This window comes from Capricornis sumatraensis, chromosome 23 (genome assembly GCF_032405125.1).
Source record: "Capricornis sumatraensis isolate serow.1 chromosome 23, serow.2, whole genome shotgun sequence".
In the NCBI taxonomy this organism is placed as follows: domain Eukaryota; kingdom Metazoa; phylum Chordata; class Mammalia; order Artiodactyla; family Bovidae; genus Capricornis; species Capricornis sumatraensis.
The window spans coordinates 36716190-36736909 of NC_091091.1; the positions used below are offsets into that span (position 1 = coordinate 36716190).

Here is a 20720-nt window from a genome sequence, read left to right on the forward strand (position 1 = left end):
GAGTCTATAAAGGACTTCAGTTCACTGAGCAGAGAATTAACTCAATGGTGAAATCTTTATATGGTGCCTGCTGACACTTTTAAACGCCCAGCTGAGTGGTGGTGTTCCCATTTCCAAGCCACTCAGTTTCCGTTCAATTTCAGAATCAAGGTTGAGCCCATGGATGAGCATTCAAAGGTGCTTCAGTAACTTCAAATGAGCTGTGCGGTGTGTGTGTGCATGTCTAGTCTTGACTTCATTATTAAACCATCAGTATAAAAGTGCCCTAAAACTCAAGATTCTAGACACATGCGCACGTACAGCATTTTCAATTGCATTTGATGTTGTGAGGAGCAAGTCTGTGGCTCTTCAGAATTCCTGAGAGCCATCCAATGGCTCATGAGCTCTGTGGATGCCAGATAATGCGGGTCAATTAAGGCTCCTTGAAAATGTGGCCCCATGGTCCCCAGAACTCCTACACACGGAAGGCCCAGCTGCGGACCCACTGGTCCCTGACTGTCCTCGGGCCCTGTGGTCTGTCACAGCGAGTGGCATTTACAGATGAAAGAACCGAGACAAACTCAGAAACAGCTCTGAGGGTAGAAATCAGCTCCCACGTGCACACACCACGGTACCAGCAGAGAAAGACCCGCAGTAGCTGCTACGCTGTCATCCACTATAACAAGATTGATCTGTAGTGAAAGAAAAGATAATGCTATCCAGAGGAAAAAACTTCGGTTTCCTCTGAGAACATCTGATGTTGTCAACTTGCAAGCCTGCTTCCCCCTTCTGCCAGCCCTGGCGTACGGCAGCCCCAGCATGCAAGGATTCCTCTGGGCAAAGAGACCTTACTTGCTCATGGCCAAGAGTACATTTTTGCAAACCGGCACTCCCCAACCCAGCTGGCCTTCAGTCCCTGGGTAAACCAAAGCAAGCCGGGCCTGATGCCCATGGCATGGTCAGCCCAGAGCCACTCACAGTTGCCTTGATGGGCGGCAGAAACGGCCCTGTGGCTTCTGTTCACCTGAAACCACATAGTTTTCTGCTGTTTATTTCTAGCACACTTCATGGCCCCTGTGTTTCAAGTTAATGGCACAATTCTGGTAGCAAAGTTTCTGCGCACCCATCCCCCACCCCACCCCCGCCCCAAGAAGATGCTGTGCAGTCACGTTTCAGACATTGTCTGCAAGACAGAGAAGCTTTGTCTTTTTCTGAGGTTACTGTCACTAACACATTTTTACTGTCACATTTTACTGAGCATTCATTTCACAGGCAGAATGGCCAGAAGCAGAGGTAAGGAGGGGTACCAGCTGGTGAGTTCTCGGTCATCATTTCAGAGAATGTCCCTCTGTATGAAACAGTCCTACAAAGGCCAGAGCCATGTAAATAATTCACAAAAGCAAGTTCAGTTCTCCCCATCTGTAATCCTAGTACTATCTCACAGGGCCAGGGATAGCTAGCAGCTTCTGTCTCTGGAAGATGTTATTAAGTCTCGATAGTCCATGATTTACAGGTGATTATAAGTTTTGCTCTGCATATCATTGTTACTGACAGTCAAATCCCATCAATGGAATGGCATGACTGATTAAAAAGGAGGCAAACTTGACATGAGCAGTCTGATAAGCCATTTTTTATACTGACTACAATAGCTCACGGTTGTAGGTAGAAAAGCCAGATCTGATACCAACCTTTTCTCTCTCCATTCTCCAGGAGCCTCGGCATGCTGGCTCCAACAAGACTTTTCCAAACTCACACATTTTATGTCTCAAAAGAAGACACGTAGTTCGGCATTGGGGAGAGCTTGGCTCTCTAGTTTATAGAAAAAAAAAAAAAAACTGCCTCCCATAGCAGGTCATTGAACCCTCAATGTGTCAAGGAAGAAAACGCACTGTAGCCAGGACCCTGACGGCACATGCTTTACACCCACAGTCGTGGCACCTTCTCAATTTTGCCCATCGCTTCATCTCCAGCCAAATGGAACTTATTACTTCTGGCTGGTTTAGATTTATGAATTATTTATAAAAGTAGGTCTATGACTCCACACTCTTAAAAGACAACACAAGTCCCTTCGTTGTTGCCCACAACTGCGTTTTGATCAGAGAAAGCAGACAGACCTTCTTCATCACACGCTGCATGTTTGGGGTAAAATAATCGTTGAGAAAATATCCAGCCCATAAAATTATCTGGAAGCTACTTATGTGATGCCTGGATTTTTTTTTTTTTTACTCCAGTCTCTTTTATCCTAAGGCAGCCTGGGATTCGAGAATGAGGTGGCAGGCATGGGATACACACACTTCCCACCTTGAATATATAAACAATCTGGTCTGTCCACTTTCTCCCAGTAGTTTCAGATGGTGATGAAAAATGGAAAGAGGCAGTTGCCCTCACGGTGTATCTAGTGGGTTCGATAAGGCCATGCCCGCGAGTCTCCCAGAGTGCAGAAGCTGTGCATCCTGAGTGGGGACTTAAACATGAGCCAGAAGGACACATAGCTTAGACACAGTCTACGCTTTCCCTCTCCAGCTCCCCTGAACATATAAACTTGACTGGAAAAATATGTAAGGCACTGCACACCCTTGCCGGGTTCCTCTCAGTCACTGGCCCAATTGGAGGGATTGTGAGGTCCCTCTGGGCTGAAGGGCACAAAGTGGCCAGCCAGCCATGGTCTTGCCCACACCTTTGCTCGACAGAGAAGCTCCCAGGTGGAGGTGGCGTGTGGAGACCTGACCAAGCAGAAGCTGGCCTGGATGCAGGGGCTCTGAGAAACAGGGGCCTCCACCCGATCCCCTCCAGAGACAGCTGCTCCCCACCTGTCTCACAAGCCCACAGCAGCCCTGCCCTCGGACAGGTGCCTGGCCATGAACCCGTGCCCAATGTCCCTGCCCCAACTGTCCAGTCCTCGTTCTACCCCCAAGCAAGGTCCAGAGGAAGGGGCAGAGGCTGGACAGCAGAGGTTCTGGAAGGCTGGGCACTTCAGGCCACCCCAGACCATCCTCCTCACGGTACGTCTGTCCTAAAGTCCCCGTGGCACGTCCACAGAAGGACGGAAAGCCCCATAACCCTCTGCACGCGGGTGATACTCTTCCCCAAGAGAGCGCAAGCAATAGAAAAGCAGGCAGGAGGCAATGAGCTTACCTTGCTGGAAAACATCTGCCAGGAGGAAGGAAAAAGGGAGAGAGAAAGGAGAAAAAAATCAGTAATCACGTTGCACATGACAGTGATGAGCATCATAGCTAACATACACTGACTGTACTAAACCCTCTTAGTACAATATTTCCTCTACTCAGAGACAGTGGTTAAAAGCTTGAGCTCTGGAAGGGAACTGCGTGGGTTTAAATCCTGGCTTGATGCTTACTAACCCTGTGGCTTACAGATTCCTAAACCACAAATACATTTGCATTGGAAAGATTAAACAAACTGTGTCGTATGTTTTAAAGTCTTAGACTGGTGTCCAGGACATGGTAAACATACAAAAGTTGCCAGTTACTATGCATTTTAATATTACTATTTTCACTACAACCCTATGAGGCAAGTTGCAATATTATCCTTACTTTATAAATAGGGATACTGAGCTTCTGGATGGTTGAGAAACTGATCCAAGACCACGGAGGAATAAGCAATGAGCTCAGGATTGAACCCAAATCTGTCTGATTCCACAAACCATCTTCTTGCCTACTACTAAGCTGCCGGGCTGGTTTATAAACAACAGAAGTGACAATGGCACACAACAGGATAAACAGAGGAAAGACCTGTGAATCTACTAAAGTTCCATATTTAAATCATAATAAGCACAAAATCTGTATGAATTCTCCACATATAATTCACAACTAATAACACCAGGTCTTCATATTAAATCTGAAGTCAAAACCTGTGACAAGTTGAAAAAAATAATACTAATTCATATGCCAAGCACTAGGTCTGGCATCTGAAAACACACATATTAGCAAAAAGCATAAATTAACAAGCACTGGCTAACGCCTGCCAACAGTAACCACTAGGCATACTTCTGGGCTCTGTGCTCATTTGCTTCAGTTATGGTCAGCTCTCTGTGACCACAGCCCACCAGGCTCCTCTCTCCTTGAGATTCTCCAGGCAATATTGGAGTGGGTTGCCATGGCCTCCTCCTCCAGGGGATCTTCCCGACCCAGGGAATGAACCCACATCCCCTGCATTGCAGGCAGGTTCTTTACCTGTTGAGCCAACAGGCTTTATACAAATGAACTAATCCAATACAAATTTGTTCTATCTGCCTTCTTTACTCTATAGTGATTATGGGAGTCATCCATGCTGTGGCATGTAGAAGGCCATTCATTCTCACTGCCAGGTAGTATTCTACTGGGTGATCTTATGATTTTATCATAATTTATTTCTCCATCCTAATGTGGATGGATATTTGGATTGTTTCTGAAGAAAACTGTTGGGCAATTACAAACTGTGATGTTTTGTCCATATCTTTTGGTGAACATGAATGCATAGGTCAGGTACATTTTTTAAGATTTTTTTTTTTGATGTGGACAATTTTTAAAGTCTTACTGAATCTGTTAAAATATTGCTTCTGTTTATGCTTTGGGTTTTTGGTCATGAGGCATGTGGGATCTTAGTTTCCTGACCAGGGATCGAACTTTTACCCCTTGGAAGGTGTAAGTCTTAACACTGGACTGCCAGGGAAGTCCCTGCAAGGTACTTTTTGACATCAGGCTTCTACAGACTCTCAATCACCCCCAAGATATTCCTGTCTGGTCCTACTTTCTCATCCAGTAATTCAAAGATGGAGGATAGCATTGGCAAGAATACAGACACCACTATGCAGATGTAAGCCAGTTCCTGCCCTGATCATGGAGTTGTGCCATGCTCAGTCGCGCCCGACTCTTTGCGACCCTAGGGACTGTAGCCTGCCAGGCTCCTCTCTCCGTGGAGATTCTCCAGGCAAGAACACTGAAGTGGGTTGTCATGCCCTCCTCCAGGGCATCTTCCCAACCCAGGGATCAAACCAGGGTCTCCAGCACTGCAGGTATTCTTTACCATCTGAGCCAACACGGGGTTGTAAACAGATATAAAACTTCTACAAGATAGTTTGACAGTATGTATGGAAAAGTTAAAATACACATCCTTAACCTAACACCACCACTGCTAGGAGTGTCATCTAATAAAGTATCTAAAGGTCTTCAAATATCTAAAGTCTACAAAGATGTTCATTACAGTATTGTGTATAAAGGACAAGCAACAGAGATTGTCTATTTGCCTGTCAAGGAGAAGGCAATGGCACCCCACTACAGTACTCTTGCCTGGAAAATCCCATGGATGGAGGAGCCTGGTGGGCTGCAGTCCATGGGGTCGCTAGGAGTTGGACACGACTGAACGACGTCACTTTCACTTTTCACTTTCATGCGTTGGAGAAGGAAATGGCAACCCACTCCAGTGTTCTCGCCTGGAGAATCCCAAGGACGGGGGAGCCTGGTGGGCTGCCATCTCTGGGGTCTCACAGAGTCGGACACGACTGAAGCGACTTAGCAGCAGTAGCAGCAGCAGCAGAGAACCAAATCAAAAACAATACATCTATTCAATGGATTATGGCTCAGCCATTTAAAATGGTGGAAGATTTTTATTATTTTTGAGCAAAGAAATCGGAAAGTAACATGGAACATGTATCCTGAGCCCGTGTATGTGCATGTATGGGTGTATATGTCTAGAGACCTGTGATGATGGTCACAGAAATGTTAACCTTCAGGTAATTGCATCTGGGATCATTTTAAATATTATATAAGAATTTCTGTATTATTTTAAATTTAACAATGAACATGCCCTACATTTACAATCTGAATTTAAAATTTACCTGCAATGTATGGCAAAACCAATACAGTATTGTAAAGCAAAATAAAGTTTAAAAAAAAGAATGCTAATATAGAATAATTTAACATAGAAAACCCTAAAAAAAAAAAATTAAATGAGAACTATATCATCAACATCTATATTTGCTGTCAGTCTTCAGCTAAAACATCCGCTCTCACAAGGTCACAAAGAGCCAAGGGGTCACAGATGGTGTGGATAACCATGTACTTAATGAGTTAAACAGACTGCAAGGAGAGAAGACCAGTGAGAACAGTTTTCATTCCAGGTTCCTCTGCCCATGGAAATCTCCAGGCAAGAATACTGGAGTGGATTGCCAGTCCCTTCTCCAGGGGATCTTCCTGACCCAAGGATCAAACCTGGGTCTCCTGCATTGCAGGCAGATTCTTTACCATCTGAGCCACCAGGAAAGCCCCCATTGGGGTACATGTGCCCTCATAAGGGTGTCACTCACGTGCAACACACATGCTCCCCAGGGCACACCTAGGCCAGTGGCTATAGGACAGATGAGACCAACATAGGCTTAAAACTCCCAGGGAGTTGGCTAAATCACCACCCCTCCTCTCACACTCAGGAAAGCCAACTGGAATGTAAATGGGCCACACTGGTGCCATTACAGGAAAACTTAAACCCTGCTTTAACTTATACATGCCATACATTACTCTCTAACCTCAGTAGTTCATCACTGGCCCAAGTTCTGACATAGCAGTGTATACAGAGCTACTCGGCCCCCATGCCCTGACGGTCCAGAGACGATGAGAAGGATCACGTGCAGCTCCCTGAATTAGCACAGTCACGTGCATCTGCTGCCTGCAACACACAGTCTGAGCCACCCACCCTCTGACCAGCCTGCACACCTGGAGAAGCCCTCCTCCTCCCCCTTCAAATGTCACAGCCACTGCGAAGTTTCTCAGAGTCTATCCCTGCAGAGAAGGAAGTCGCTCTTTCCGCCTCTGTGCTCCCAGAGTAACTTGTGCATGTTGCAATTAGAGTTCATACTATAATTAGTTATTTATGAAGACCATGTGCTCCTGAGAACAAGAGCTATGCGTCTTGATGGCCTCTGTGGATCCTAAGTGCCTGGCATGGTGTGTTCCCACACAGGAGGGAAGGGCAGGGGGGCTGGTATCTCTCAACACTCGTCTGCTACAACCCCCTTGTTTTATAGATGAAGAAACTGAGTCCTAGAGAAGGAAGAGATCTCTCCCAAGACCACACATGGTGTCCGTGAAAGGCTGAGCCAGGACGACATGAGATTCATTTAACCTTAATGAAGCACAAAATCATCCCTATTAGTAGCAAAGTACAAATTAGAGATTTATCATTCTCCTTTAATGAATACAGACAAAAATTTCCAACATTGAAAACATCAGTGAAATGAGATTAGCCTTTCAAATACGGATCCAGCCTCGACATCCGTCCAGAAACTTCAACCTCCTCTCCGTGGCTTTCAGTACTGATCTGAGTTACTGGAAAGTATCAGTGGGCAGGGAGGGAGGAAATTCAGGCAGAGATTCAGGAATCAGAGACTTTATTCGTTCCAATCCTACTGTATATTTCATGGTTTAACAGACAAACCTACATAGAGTACTATTCCTATCATCTATCCTAGAAAACTCTCCTGATTTTCATATAAGCTATCTCAGATTCTTTTCAAATCCACTTTTCAGCTTCATTTACATTTTGCACCTTTTTATTCAAATGTAAATTTTAATAAACACTAGTATAAATATTACAACAATTTTGCACATGAGTTATCTTATAATTTACACTCTAAATTTATGTCTTTTGTATTCTTATGACAGAAATCATTCCATTCTTAGCATTACCTAGCTCTTTGCTCTGAATAATAACTGCTTGGGTACCCTCTTTAAAATTTCACTTTTCCAAACAGAAGCAGCCATCCAGGCTCATGTTCACATGATTCATGGACAGAAGAATGGAAAATAAGTGAGAAGAAGGTAGATTCTGTGCTACTTTACATCTGCCAAAACTGCAGACCTCAAAGGGCATCAGCCACAGAAATACCTTTTGTCATCTTCTATTCTGGCACATGTGTCCACCACCCCCAACCCGCAAGAACTAGTCACTTATAGGAATTAAACGGCCTCAAACTTTGAGGGCAATCATCTCTGTCCAGTCTAACCAACCACTAAGAATTATCTGGGAGTCAATCACGTACAACCTTTGAACCAAGCTGACCTGGAGAGATTTTAACGCTCACGCCATGGCAGTGGGGAGGTTAAGTCCGATCATTTACACAAACATTTCCTCATCCCCCACCTGCTGCAGCAGAGAATGACTGAGAATAAGACTTGGTGCCATCTTCTCTGCTCCGCCAGGAACTGGAAATCATGCAATTAAGGAGTTAGGAGTTTCCAGTGCCCAGCCTAGCCACAGTCAGGTTGAACCCAAAGGACACCAGGGACACTTGTGCAGAGGAAATGAACTCCTTCAGACAAAGCTCTGCTCATACTCACTTCCCAAGGGAAAAAAACCTCAACCCTAATCATTCACGTCAACAAAGAAAAGCCTGTTCTCCGACCCCACCCCCACCAGAGCCATTCTGATCCTATAGATAGATGAAAGGGCATCCATAAATTGGCGATTCAGATGTAGGAAGAAGCAAGTAAAAAAGAACGAACTCAGATTTGCCTTTCTTGGCCTCAATGTCCACTTTCTTCTGTTAGGAATGAGCATCAAGGATATTTGCCCACCTCCCCTATAGCTACTGAGAGATTCACACCCCAGAGATCTTTAATGCACTGAGTCCTCCAGAGACAGGAGCCATAAAAAGACCAGATTATTTATTATTATTAATAAGTTATGGCAATTAGGCTGGGTGATTCCTAAACGTTGCTGATTAAAAACTTGCTTGAGTGCTACTCATCCACATGGCTCGTGTTTACCTCTATTAAAAATGATTTAACCACACTCTGGGTGAACCCTTCTCTTGTGCCTGGGTTAATAATTAGCGGTGCACAGAGCCACGCAGGTTAAGTGAGTTGGATCTCCTTTATTTATCTATTGCTTTGTTTTATGAGGGGAACTAGATGGCAGTCTTATTGCCCATTCAGTCTGCTAGGAATAATTTACTATTTCAATCCATAGCTCAGCCCATAACTATGGTTAGAGAAACCCTCACTATTATTACAATATCACATCTAGCCCACATCCCACAGCATTAAAGATATGCCAAATAGTGACGGTGTGCCTGATTTCCCTAAGACTAGGGGAAGTAGTTACTAGCCCTCGAACAATGTGATCATAGTACTCTCTCAATTTTGCTTTCTTTTCTAGGTTAAATTATGTATGAGGGGGGTTTAGTTTCTTGAAAATGCCTGTACTTAACTCCCATTTAGGAAGTCTCACCTGGGGAGAGAGCTGTCTTGTGAGTCCTCCTGTGGTTTGAACTACAGAAAGAAAATTCTCTTTCAAGTACCATTCTCTTTCAAATGCCATTACAGTAAAGCCCCATAAATGCTACTGGGACCTAACTAACCAGGGGCAAAAGGAGGGATGTAGGGAGCAGTTGGAAAGAACATCACTTCCTTGGATGGGGTCAAGTTCACCATTAACCAAAGTCAATTTCAAGGTCAGTGGAGCTGCCCCCTCACAAAGTTTCAAAAACCAGCAAGCTCTAGGCACAGATATTGAAGAGTTTCTAGAATTCAATCTGTATACTTCTGCAAATCTCTGTAAACGAACTGAAATTATTTATTTTCAAGGTTGACAAGTGGGGCTCACCAAAGCCTCCCCAGCACTCCAGAATAGTTCAGCTTCAAACTGAAGAAGTCTAGGTCCAAAAGTGGCAGGTGACCTTCTCAGGGAGAGCAGGGTTAACACCTTCTCTCCCAAATACAGTCCAGAGCTGAGTCTCCACATGATTCTGGCCACTTGAACCCATGACCTCAGATTGGGTCCCAGCCCCTCAACCAGGTGGAAACTCAAGGTGAAGCTTCTTGTAGCCTATGTTCTGACTTGTAAAATCAGCTGACAGAGATAAGCTTTTGTCCTACCAAAGGAGTATCATGAGGGTCAAGTTAGATCATTTAATCAGCATGAAGCTCATAGACTTCAAAGTCACATAATACCAGGCTCAAATACTTGCTAGTCTATCATCCTAGCCATCTTGGGCAACTATTCAACCTCTTTGAGTCTCAGTTTCTATATGTAAAAAATGACGATAAAATTTCTTTCGAAATTCATAAGATAACCCAGATCATATATGTAAAGCACTTTTAGGACATGGAGCTGGTTTATGGTAGACATTCAATAACTGAATTTAACGTTGGTATAACAATAAGCAACAGAATAGGGTAGCAGGGTAGCAAAGAGCTCAGGTCCTGAAGTCAGAACTAGTTCCGTGTCTCGCTGTGTGATCACAGGCAAATTACTTAACCTTCCGAAGACTCGTTTTTCTCATAAGCAACATGCAGATAATAAAATAGCTAATTTTTGTGCTGTCTCATAAATTGCTTTGGAGATTAAACGAGGTAAAGGATATAAAGTGCACAGGGACTAATATTACATAGACTTCTATAACTTGTAGCATTACTAGCCAACAGACATTTATTGATTGCCTACTACTTGAAAATAATCATCATTTGTGACTTGTATGTGGGGAATGCGCTTAGGTACTCAGTCATGTCTGACTCCTTGCGACCTATGGACTGTAACCCACCAGGCTCCTCTGTCCATGGGATTCTCCAGGCACAAATACTGAAATGGGTAGCCGTTCCCATCTCCAGGGGCTCTTATTCGAAAATAACCACCAGTTGTGACTTATACAGGACTGTAAAATATCATAAGAGGAAAATCCATTAAAATTAAATGATCATTTTAATTCCTTCTCGTCATCGGTAGCTACGTACCATTAAGAAACTCTAAGGAATTAGTAAATATTATTTTATGAATGAATCATTTTTAATCTTTAAGATCAGAGATCTATTGCCATCCTATCTCCAAACCCCAGTTTCTACCAGGCTGTAATGAGCACCGATGTTCCAGAAATCCAGAGCCTGGCCTTCATTTCTGGCACCACTCACCCCTCTGGCAGTCCCTGTGCCATTGTCTCAAGGCCACCAGGGAAGGGGCTCACCCATCCCTGCCCTAGGGTGTGATGAGTGGAGGTCCAGGGTTTAAAAAAGGTAAGACTGCACGTGGCAGCTGAACTGAGAACTGCTCTGCTCAGGACAGTGGGGTTTGATGAAGAATTTGCCTGGAAAAGGTTCTGCTGCTCATCAAATAAATTAGTAAAAGTTTGAACACAACAAACCACTTAAGTGGAACCCCTTCCTGTCCGAGTGCAGGTCTGTGCTCTCTTGGAGTCCAGCCAGAGCCCCTGCTTGGCCTCAATGGCACCACACGGGGGCTGTGATTAGTTTTCTGTGTCTCCAAAGCCAGACAGCACAGACAGCTCAGGCAGCCACGTGGCTACAGACCTCATCTCCCTGCCCCTCCTGCTTCCCCAGGGGTACCCAGGCAGCTTCCCACTGCCCGGAGCCCAGTGAGTCTTGGTCGTTAAGGACCAACTGCAAGGCCTCACTGCCCATCTCCTGCTCTCTGTCAAATACTAACTTGTTCTTTAACTTGTATGATCTATATCATCACTCTCTCCTTTTTCTTCTCTGGCCCATTTTGGATGCAGGCCAGGGAAAGTTCTCTTGTATTCCTCGCTCCTGGCTCCCCTCACCTTTTACCATGTTATAAATGAAGATACCCCCCCTCCTCCGCCTGTCACTGTTGCTGAGTAAGAAAAGACTTGCAAAAGCCCCAGAGTCTCTTCCTGGTCCATCTCCTCTGGAATGGGCGACCAGCTTCAATCTGAGGCTCTGGACTTGTGACCCATCAGCTGACGCTGAGTTGGGGAGGGAGTGTACAGGCTGTGAGCTAGTTAAGTCCCTAACATTTTTATGACACTCTATCCCGAGTATATCTCATTCCTAGCACAGAAGGATAAAGCTCTTAACTACTGAAAGAACATAAAAAAATAGATTTAGGAATAATACTTTTTATGATTGCATTCTGTATACTGTGAAAGTTATGTTCAAATCTGCTAGTACTTTATGGAGCTGATAAAGTAGAACAGTATGGCTTCCCAGCTAACAGGGTATTTTATATCCATTTAAAATGTTTTCTCTTAAATTGAATTACTTTTTGAGTAATTATAATAAGACTAATCTGGGCCTAATGAATTCATGTACAAATACTTTAGACTGCATTATTAAAACCTCTGTGATATGAAACTATATTAAACTCCATCCCTCTAGCAACCAGGGCTTTGCTTTGAAAAGCACAGCATATATGACTTTCTCTGAGTTCTTTTAAATCAGCTAGCAGGGAAATCATAAGAAACTACATTAATAGCTCAAACCAAGGAAGACACTGACAAACAATATTGTTCTAACTTCTCTAAATTTATTTCAGCATTAATTAGGAGTCACAGAAAATATTTTTATTAAGCACCGACATGTATAACGGGCTGAAGAATTGGTCCATCTTGCAAAAGAAATCAATTATAGCTATGATTAACAATGCCATAAAACCACTAAGGGTTAAAAAAAAAAAAAAACTAAAAGTGAGCGTGTGGGTATTAATCCTTATGTTCTAAAAACATCTCCAAACTCAATAATCTAAATATCTGGATTCTAGTTCACACGATGGGCCAAGCCACTTGCCTTCTCTGGGGTTCTGTTTCTCCATCTGCAAAGTGACTTGTATTAGATAACCTCTAACGTCCCTTATGGTTCTTAAACATGATGCTTTTAAGTTTAAAATTACACACATTATATCAAATGGGCTTTACGGCCTATAGCTTATTTGTCATCTCATTCACGCTAAATTACATTCACAGAAAAAATTTCATTCCCTACAGTTCACATACATCCACAAACATATCCATAATACGGCTGGTGATTTCAAATGTATTCCAAGATCTTATCTTGATGGTAAAGTATTTTTCCCATTACAGATAAATTATAAACCATCTGAAACAAAATTTAAGGGTTATGCTTCCTTGAATCAGTTTTTATCCACTTCCACCCCCATCCAACATATACTTCCTTAAAGATGCTTTCATCTCCACTTCAAAGCCAACTGATTAGTTTTATCATATATGAATTCCTCAGGCAGGTCTGTGAGATCTGGGTTTTAATTTGATTGGTTACCCAGTCTCCTAAATCCAAACTAGATATTTACAAATGTCTAGCAGAATAATCTATAGACAATTTTTCTTTGCCAGGTGATCATTACCAGGATGGACAACTTTTAAGTAAGTGTAAGACAATGGCATCATCATTATTCTGATGACTTGGCACAAATTACCGTCACAAGAGCTCCCGGGAGCCAGAAACAATTAAAGTCTGAGTTCAGAGAAGCTGCCCCAGCATCAAGCATTGTTGATGAGAATGATTTTGGAGTAAATGTTTCAGCAAATTGGCTCAAGTCTTCAAGGAGGAGGTTTGGCCACGTGATGTTCACTAGTCTGACATCAGTTTCAGGAGATACAGGTTCTGTCCTGGCTCTTCCATAAATCTCTGAATAAATGGGGAGAGTCATCTAAGCTTTCCAGGTTCCAAAGAAGGTTTGACTAGAGAGTCTCCACAATTCTTTCCTGCTCTAAAGTTTTATAGTGAACACAATCAGGATCTTCCAGTAGGACCCTCTGTGACACACTCAAATCCCACCTATGTGTCTTCTTAGTGCACAGATACACACTTGCAATTCTCTCACACTTGTAATTCTCTCTCTCTCCCTCCCTCTCACTAAGCTGAAAGCACTATGATTCCAGGGATGTTTTGTCCACTGATGTGTCCAAATCCAGGGAAGAATATCAGAGCATAGCTGGCCCTTTTTGGCATGCTGCAGATTATGGGGTCGCAAAGAGACGGACACAACTTGGTGACTGAACAATAACAATAACTAACATGTTTTCAAAGCTTCTCATGTATCAGGTACTATTTTAAGTGTATGACAGACTTTCCTTTAATCCTGTCAATCACCATAAGAGGTAGTTAGAACTATAAGCAGATAAGGAAGCAGAGACTCAGAGAAGGTAATAATTAAAGTTGTCAAAAGTCACAGGGAAGAAAGTGATCTGGGATTCAACCCAAGCAGTCTGGTCTCAGAGACTAACTCTACACCACTATGTTACACTGTCTCAATAACAGCCCAGATTGAGCAAACATACCACATTCTTGGGGCTTCTCAAGTGGCCCTAGTGATAAAGAACCTGCTTGCCAATCCATAAGAAGTAAGAGATATGGGTTTGATCACTGGGTTGGGAAGATGCCTTGGAGGAGAGCATGGCAACCCACTCTAGTATCCTTGCCTGGAGAATTCCACGGACAGAGGAGCCTGGCAGGCTACAGTCCATAGGGTCGCACAGAGTGGGACACCATTGAAGCGACTTAGCACACATTCTTTCCAAGCCTTCCACCCGCAGGAGTTAATTTGAGCCATGCCCATAATATTCTTTAATACCATAATCCCTGTATGTCTGTCTAGAGTTCTAACCTTTATTCTCTGCGAATTTGGGGTCCAATTGCAGAAACCACCTAGATGCACCTTTACCTTTTAAAAATGTTACAAATTCTCTTAAAAACAAAAAAAAGCAACTATCTCAGTAGGTTTATGGCAACAGCTAAGGCAAGGGTAAAGGATGCAGAGCGGAATGAAAAGAGGAGAATTCCAAGAAGAGGATCGGGAAAAGAAGAAGACACAAGGACACACGGCTGAGCTACCACGGTGTGTGCAGCTGCTCCTGACCCAGCTGTCATCTCACTAGGATTCATGGAAAGGGGGGTGTGGCAGGTGGAGAGCGGCAGTGGGAGAACGGAAGCAACTGGTTCAGTGCAGGTAATGCGCATGCGGGCTCCGGAGTCAAGAGTGTGTGCCTTTTGATCCCAGCTCTGCCGCTGGCAAAGTTAGAAGCCCTCTCTCCATCTCAGCATCTCCACCTGATACGGTGGGAATGACGGAGGCTGTCGTCAGGATTAAAGGATGTTAAGCTCCTAAAGACTCAACCCAGGGCCTGACACACAGAAGGCACTTACTGGAAGCAGGTAATCTGGACAGAGACTTGGGAGAAATTGAGTTTCAGGGTATCGTTAAGATCAACGAAGTTCTTTGACACCCCAGCCACTATGCCTATATTGGGATGAATGAAATGTACTTGCATGGATTCTACAATCAAACAATCAGACTCCAGTAAAATATCACGGAGCCTTCTCCCCAGGTCCACCACCCTCCAGCATGGAGAAATGCCGCTGAGGGGCAAGGACAGATATAGAAAACATCTCTAGCAGGGGAGCACGCAATCCCTCCCAGTCACAGGTGTGCTCTGGAAGCAGGTTCAATGCTTATCACATGAACAAACGTTAAACCCCAGAAGTATTACCCCACACTCTACATCACATACGTGCTAGTATTTTTCATGGGTAGCTCGGAGCAAGGAATCAAAGGTGAACTCTAGATGTATCAGGAATCGGTCAGAGCACAAGTCTTTCTTGTGGAAGGCAGTACATGTTTTTAAAGTCACCCACTCACAGGCTCGGGAGTGAATGCAACTCTTGTCCCTCCATCATCCACGTCAGTCACAGACCTCACACTGCGCTGGGCTCTTCTACCGTGAAGCCAGGCAGATCAGAGGAGCAGACAGAAGAGCTAAGGACACCTTACAAACAACCTCTGTAGCTGTAAATGTCCATCCTTGTGAAGAAGAGCCAGCAGGCAGTAAATGTGCTTACCATGGATGGTATCCCACTGAGCACCTTTGCAAAAGGTGCTCATTTAAACCTGTATGATATATTTCACCTAGTTTCAAAAGGATAAGGGGAAGTTCATTTAAACCTGTATGATATTATTCACCTAGTCACAAAGTCACGAATGTAAATGTCATTTTCATGAAGGATTTGTGAGGTTGGCTTGCCCTGAATAAAGGGATTCCAGCATCTCACAGAGCTTAGGAAATTTATATATCTGCATATATATAAGTACTGTAACATATACTGCATATGTAATATACATATTGCATATAATATGCATATATAACATAATAGGGCTTTCTACGTGGCTCAGTGGTAAAGAAACTACCCGTAAACGCAGGAGACGTAAGAGATCTGGGTTCGATCCCTGGGTCTGGAAGATGTCCTAAAATAGGAAATGACAACCCACTCCAGGATTCTTGCCTGAGAGATCTCATGGACAGAGGAGCCTAGCAGGCTACCATGCGGTCGCGAAGAGTTGGACACAACTGAGTACTGAGCCCAACCATGATAACATAATAAAAATATATGCATATACAATGTAATACATATGATATATACACAGGTATAATATTTCACACAATACACAAAAATTATAGAATAAAACTTCACATTACTACTCTTCAAGTCCAGAGGGCTAGATTCTAGTTCTAGCTCTGGCCCTAACTGGTTGTGGTTAGTAGCTTAGCCTGTCTTGGGCTCCACCTCAGTTTCCTCATCTGTAATTCAGAATAAAGTCTGCTTTAACTATTTCTTTGAGGAAAATATAAGATAGTAGATGTGATCACATTCAGGAAAAAAAAAAAAAACTTAAAATTCTTGATAGTTTTTTAGTGTCCACCAGAGCCAACCCACTAGAATGAGCACTTAATAGACCCCAAAGAAGCTAAAATCCAGACCTTATAGTCAAAGAGCTTATAACGATAAGGCAAGTAAGATGCACTCAAGGAAAAGGCGCTAAATTCTACACAGGGAGGAAAACAGCACCGTAAGGAAAAGAGATACTTCAAGGTTGGGACTCCGAGCAGTCTTCATGGACCAGGTACAATCTAAGCCAGATCCTGAAGGGCAGTCCTAAACAAATCCAACACTTATGAAGCCCTCAATTCTAAGGACTTTTCTTAAATATTCCACATACTGCTCCCCAAAACTCGAAGACGTAGCTATCATTCTTATTCCCATTTAACCAGTCAGGTTAATTTGTCAAAGATCCCACAGGCAAGCTGATTGTAGGGCCCTTCCTCACCACCGCACCTCTTGGGACTCAAAACACTTAAACGAGAGAAAGGGGAACAGCACAATAAGTGAGTCAGAAAACATCTCAGTATCTACCAGCTGGAGACTCAATATTATTAAGATACTAATTCTCCCCAAGTTGAGCTACATATGGAACACAATCCTAACAGCAATTCCACCAGACTTCTGGTGGGAAATGATAAGCCAGTTGTAAAATATATAGGAAATATAAGAATCTAGAGTAATCAAAATAATCCTGAAAAAAAGTAAAGTCAGAGGTCTAACACTACTTGACCTCAAAACATATAATAAAGCTATAATCATCAAGACAGAGAGCTGCTGTGTTGCTGTCTATCTATTTGGATAGACAAATAGATCAATGGAGCAAAATAGTTAAGTCCAGAAACAGACCTGAAGCTTTACAATCATGTGATTTCTGACAAAGGAGCTAACGCAATCCAGTGAGGAAAGGCAAGTCTCTTCAACAACTGGTACCTGAACATCCATATAGAGAATAACAAATTTAGACCCGTACTTCACTCCATACACAAAAAAATTCATGATAAGTCATAAGCCTACAGATAAATGCTTAAACTGCAACATTTCTAGAAAGAAAAAAAAAAAAAAAAACAGCAAAATACTCCAGTGACTTAGGAGTAGGTAACTTCATCTACAACTCACTAACAGAAAGACAAACAACCTGTTACTCAAATGGGAAAAATATTTGAACATACAGTTCGCAAAGGAAGATATACAAATAACCAATCAGTTCAATTCAGTTCAGTCGCTCAGTCGTGTCCGACTCTTTGAGACCCCATGAACCACAGCACGCCAGGCCTCCCTGTCCATCACCAACTCCCGGAGTCTACCCAAACCCATGTCCACTGAGTCGGTGATGCCATCCAACCGTCTCATTCCGTCGTCCCCTTCTCCTCCTGCCCTCAATCCTTCCCAGCATCAGGGTCTTTTCAAATGAGTCAGCTCTTCGCATCAGGTGGCCAAAATATTGAAGTTTCAGCTTCAACATCAGTTCTTCCAATGAAAACCCAAGACTTATCTCCTTTAGGATGGACTGATTGGATCTCCTTGCAGTCCAATGACCAATAAGCACACAAAAATTGTCCAACATCATTAGTCATAAAGAAAATGCAAATTAAAACCACAATAACATATCTCTATACACTTACCAGGATGGCTGAAGTTAAAGAGATTCACAAAGCCATATGTCAGTGAGGATAAATAACAGCTGAAACTCTCATTCATTGTTAAGGAGGGATGTAAAACTGCACTACTTTGGGAATAGGTCTAGCAATTTCTTATAAAACTAGAAATACACCTACACCATGATCCTGCAGTTCTGCTGCTAGGTACTTACTTAAAACAAATGAAAACAAATTCCTCAAAAACAACCTGTATGTAAATCTTCTTAATAGTTAGAAACAGTCCAGGTGTCCATCAACAGAAGAACAGATAAATAACCCTAAGTACAACATACTCATCAAATAGAACACTACTCAACAATATAAAGGAGAATAAATAGTAATAATACACAACATGAATGGATCTCATTAATACTAGGCCGAGTGGAAGAGGCCTTACACAAAAAGAGCATATACTATACAGTCTCATTAATATGAAATTCTAGAAAAGGAAAATTAATCTAAAGTGGAAAAAAATGGCAATACTCCCCAGACTGATTTACCAATCCAACACAATCCCATCAAAATTCCATTATTTCTTTGCAGAAATTGATGAGTCGATCCTAAAATTCGAATGGAATTGTAAGGGATCTTGAACAACCAGAATATCTTGAAAGAGAAGAACAAAATTGGAAGACTATATTTCCTGACTTCAAAACTTAACTACAAAGCTACAGTGATCTGTGGCATGGTTATTTATTTGAGACACACAGATCTATGAAATAGAATTAAGAATCCATAAAAAGAACCCTCACATTTATGATCAACTGAATTGATAAGACAATTCAATGGAGGAAAATAATATTTTCAACTAATAGTACTGGAACAACTTGCTGTCTATATGCAAAATAATTAAATTATTTAATTAATAAATAACCTCATTTCATATCATATACAAAAATCAACTCAAAATGGTTCAAAAAGGTAAAACTATAAAACTCTTAAAAGGAAACACAGGTATAAATCTTTTGACTTTGGATTAGGCCATAGTTTAAGTATGGCATCAAAAGCACAAACAATAACAACAACAAAAAAATAGATAAACTGAACAACTTCAAAATTAAAAACGTCAGTGTCTCAAAGGGCAACATCAAGGAAGTGAAAAAGAACCCACAGAATTATAGAAAATAATTACAAATCACATATCTGATAAGACACTTGTACCTAAACTATTTATAAAGATGTATTATAACTCAAAAATAAAAGACAAATAACTCAGTTTAAAAATGGGCAGAGAATCCAAACAGACAATTCTCCAAAGAAGATATATAAATGGCCAATTAGCACACGGAAAGGTGTTCCTCATCACTAGGCACGAGGGAGACGCGAAACAAAACCACAGTGAGATACCATATCACACCACTAGGGTGACGAGAATGGCTATAATCAGAAACATAACTGTTGGTGAAGATCTGGGGAGACTGGAACACTGCTGGTGGAAATGTAAAATGGTGTACCCACTGGAAAATCTGGCAGGTCCTCAGATGGTTAATATAGAGTTTATCACATGATCTAGCTAGTCCACTTCTGGCTGTTTACCCCCAAAAAGGACCACATACATCCACCAGTACATGAATGTTCACAACAGTATTATTCATCAGAGCCAAACCCTGAAAACACTTTAAATGACCATCAACTGGTAAATATTTAAATAAAATGTGGTATATCCATACAATGGGATATTGTTTGGCAATGAAAAGAAATGAAGTACTAATACACACTACAGGGTAGATGAATCTTGAAAACAGCATGCTAAGTATCATTCCATTTGTATGAAATGTCCAGAACAAGTAAATCTAGAGACAGAAAATAAATAGCAACCTAGCGTAGACGGCAGGAGAGGATGAAGGGAGTGATAGTTGAGGGGTGCAGGGTTTTTTCAGGATAATGAAAACATTTTAAAATGTTTTTAAACATTTTAAACATCCGACTGACTGACGGACGGACAACTCCGCAAATATACTAAAACCCACTATACAGTACACTTTATGTAAGTGAATTATATGGTATGTGAATTATATCTCAATAAACAGATTGAGGCGAAAAAGAGTGAGTCTTGGGTTGTTAGCTACCCTTCTAATAACTGGCAATGCCACTAGTTCTCTGGGCAAGCCAGTCTCATAACTGCTTCCAGCACTTCATCCTATGGACACATCTCAAGAATCATGCTTAGGTACCGGGTACCACACTGGGCAGCGAGAAAGCTGTACATAAACGAAAAGCAACATCCTCACTTCTCAGGGGATCACTACCTAGTGCTTCAGTGTAACCTACACACACTGAGCACTGAAACGTGGTGAGTCTGAATTGAAAGTGTAAAATAGATGCCGAATTTCAAGGACTGAGCAAAAAAGGTAAAATAGCTCATTAATAATTGTTTATACTGAATAACATGCTGAAATGATATTTTGGACAGACTGGGTGAGACTAAACGTTAAAATTAATTTCACCTGTGCTTTTTTTATTTTTTGAATGTGACGCTAGGGACACTTAAAATTACATCTGTAGCTCATATTCTGTTTCTATGGGGCAGTGCCGGTTTAGGTTTTTAAATATAAATAAAGCACTGAAACTTTCCTGACCCCCAGTGTTTTGGAAGATTATCTTCTACAGACTTCTAAATGGTAATTAACTCTGAAGTCCACTCAGTGGTTATAAAATGCCCACTGCTCTACAATTAAGGAGGCACAAA

General features: G+C 42.2%; 1 protein-coding gene across 2 annotated transcripts in view; it reads right to left on the reverse strand.

Annotated features, from left to right (window-relative positions):
* GFRA1 (GDNF family receptor alpha 1) overlaps window positions 1-20720 on the reverse strand; it is a 226939-nt gene that overhangs the window by 157863 nt on the left and 48356 nt on the right. Inside the window, exon 4 of one of the 2 annotated variants that reach the window (XM_068961529.1) lies at window positions 3115-3129. The exons of the other annotated variant lie outside the window; for it this stretch is intronic. Within the exon in view, the coding sequence (XP_068817630.1) occupies window positions 3115-3129 (15 nt within the window). The remainder of the gene's footprint in view (window positions 1-3114; window positions 3130-20720) is intronic. 2 annotated transcript variants of the gene reach the window in all.